This window comes from Lathyrus oleraceus, chromosome 1, assembly GCF_024323335.1.
Source record: "Lathyrus oleraceus cultivar Zhongwan6 chromosome 1, CAAS_Psat_ZW6_1.0, whole genome shotgun sequence".
Taxonomy (NCBI): Eukaryota; Viridiplantae; Streptophyta; class Magnoliopsida; order Fabales; family Fabaceae; genus Lathyrus; species Lathyrus oleraceus.
In genome coordinates this window covers 450,092,169-450,094,845 of record NC_066579.1, presented here as the reverse complement: position 1 = coordinate 450,094,845, position 2,677 = coordinate 450,092,169, and the positions used below count along the sequence as shown (strand labels likewise).

Below are 2,677 nucleotides of genomic sequence, written 5' to 3'. Positions count from 1 at the left end.
ATGAATGCAAATATGAAGATAAGGTAGAAGCAATAATGTACAAGCAGATTGTAGGATCTTTGAAGTATTTATGCAATAACATGCCTGACATCACCTATGTAGTAAATATAGTCGACAAATTCATGAGTGAGTCAAAGAAATCACATCTAGTGGTTGCAAAGAGAGTATTCAGGTACATAAAGGGAACTATGAAACTTGGCTTTCTATTTACAACTGTTGTGAATGAAGGTGAGATTCATCAGTTACTCAGATTATGATTGGCGTGGCAACAAAATCTATAGAAGAACTACCTCGGGCTATGTTTATAAGTATAATGATGTTACAATTTCTCGGTGTACAAAGAAAACAACTTATTACAAGTGTGTCATCATGTTAGCCAGAGTAAATAGTTGACTCATTTGTTTCATGTCAAACAATTTGGATGAATTCATTGCTAGTGAAGTTGTAATGTGAAATGCAAAAGGCATAGATACTTATAATTGACAACAGATCAGCCATAAATTTGGCCAAGAATTCAATTTCACATGAAATGAGCAAACACATAAAGACTCGATTCAACTTTATAAGAGAGCAAATTATGAATGGAATGCTTGAAGTTTTATATTATCCAACATAGTTTCAGCTAGCCGATGGATTGAGAAAGATATAAAAGATAGATAAATTTGTATTCTTAAGAGAACAATTAGGATCAATATATATTTAAATTTATGAATTAATTAATAGAAGGGTGTTTTGTGTTAACCCATAAAGATATGTATCATAGATTATTAAGTGATTATAATTAGAGGCTTAACAACTACCTAACTAATTAAGTTAGTTAATTGAATTTGTTACTTGACCAATAAACTATTATAAAGTCATTGTATTCTACCGGTTTTAACTCAATGAAATCAAATCACTTTCAAGATCATTATTCCTCCTTTCCATTGCTTATGTATTAATTCTTGCTTGCTATAGGAAATAGTTTGATTTACCCAAAAAAAAATGGAAATGGGGATCATCTTTAAGTTGAAAGAAACATAGAACCAACTCGTTTGACTCCAAGTCATAAACAACTAGTTTTTTTCCTCTCTCTCTTGGTCAACTTTCTCCACGTAGGAGTGAGAAAACAAAATCCAATGGATGAAAACAGAAAAACAACAGGTGGAATGGTTTCAATCGTACCAAGTTGTCCCACAACATTATATATGAATTTATGTTTTTTGTTTCTTTTATTTTGGCCTCAAAATTTATCTATATATAATAATTGAGATCCTTTGTCTAAAAGAAGAAAACACAACATTTTTTTAAGGTTTATGAAATGAAGAAAAAATGTGAACTCTGCAAAAGTCCAGCAAAGTTGTTCTGTGAATCAGATCAAGCAAGTCTTTGTTGGGAATGCGATACTAGGGTTCACACTGCAAATTTCATAGTCACAAAACATCAAAGGTTTCTTCTATGTCATATTTGTCAATCTTTAACTGCTTGGCATGGAACCGGACCCAAGTTTGTTCCAACCATGTCTCTTTGTAACCACTGTGTTTCTGTTACCAACAATAACAATGATCATCGAGATGGCGACGATGATGATGACGACGATGACGATGAAGACACCGATGAAGATGATGATGAAGAAAATCAAGTTGTTCCATGGAAATCTACACCTCCACCACCAGTTTCTTCTTGTTCTTCAAACAGTGCAACTACCTATTAACTAGAAAAAATAAATATCTTGTTCTTCTAGTTTTGAGGTTTTTGTTTTAGATTCATAGGTTGGTAACAAAATTAGTTTCTAGTTTATGTGTTGTAATAATAATATTAATAATAATCATAATTTTGTAGTAAATATTTTTATTCATATTTTTTTTTCATCCTTTAATTCGTAGGAAAAAGAGGTCATAGTAATTTAGATTTGTGTTTTTTCAGGGACGAAAAAGAGACTACTATTGATGGTTTTGATTTTACTTGATTTGTGTAAATTATGAAAGATTTTGTTTGATTTTGAGATTAAAGGATAACAACCTCTTAATTAATTAATGTGATTCACTAATAAAATGAGGTTTTGAACCTGAGATTAGGGAAGTGGGTCCAACTAAATTCGACATTACCACGTGCCTTCCATAAGCATATTTTAGTATTCAAATAGCAAGTTGAGAATGTACATTGTATAAAGCAAGAAATGTTAAATTAAATTTTGGACCGTTCAAAAAATTGTTGAATCCAGCGAACATACCGTGGAATAGAATTAAATTGAAATTAAAATAATTCAACTTTTTACTTGAATCATGTTGCATAAAGAATTTTAAAATCAAATTAAATGACAAATGAGATGAATGGAATTTGAAATTGAAAAAAAATGTTAGAAAACAAACTTAAAATTATTATTAAAAAAATTTGAAAAAAATATAATAATTCGATGTGTTTGATATTATTCAAAATTTCGAATCCATATACCAAACTAATAATTTGGTTCATTTTGGTTCTTAATAAATTAAAATGATTAGATTTAATTTGAATTAGAGGTGACAAAGATGCATGTCCATCTCGTTTGTAAAAAAAATCGGAGACAAACATATTTGAGGATAAAAAACTAAAATCTTGATCCTCTCAACTAAAAATAAAGATGGGTTAGGACGGATTCACGAACATTGCATCTTTTAAATTTAAAAAATATAAAATATTAGCAAACAATAAACAT

General features: G+C 29.7%; 1 protein-coding gene across 1 annotated transcript; it reads left to right on the top strand.

Moving 5' to 3' along the window:
- The first annotated feature begins 1,241 nt into the window (after positions 1-1,241).
- Positions 1,242-1,825, top strand: LOC127115910 (B-box domain protein 30). Its single transcript, XM_051047326.1, has one exon. It carries the CDS (start codon positions 1,301-1,303, stop codon positions 1,691-1,693), a length of 393 nt encoding a protein of 130 aa, XP_050903283.1. The 5' UTR covers positions 1,242-1,300; the 3' UTR covers positions 1,694-1,825.
- Positions 1,826-2,677: the final 852 nt, after the last annotated feature.

What these genes read in the sequence shown, in the direction of transcription:
- LOC127115910 (XM_051047326.1), top strand. Translation starts at nt 1,301, where the DNA reads ATGAAGAAAAAATGTGAACTCTGCAAAAGTCCAGCAAAGTTGTTCTGT.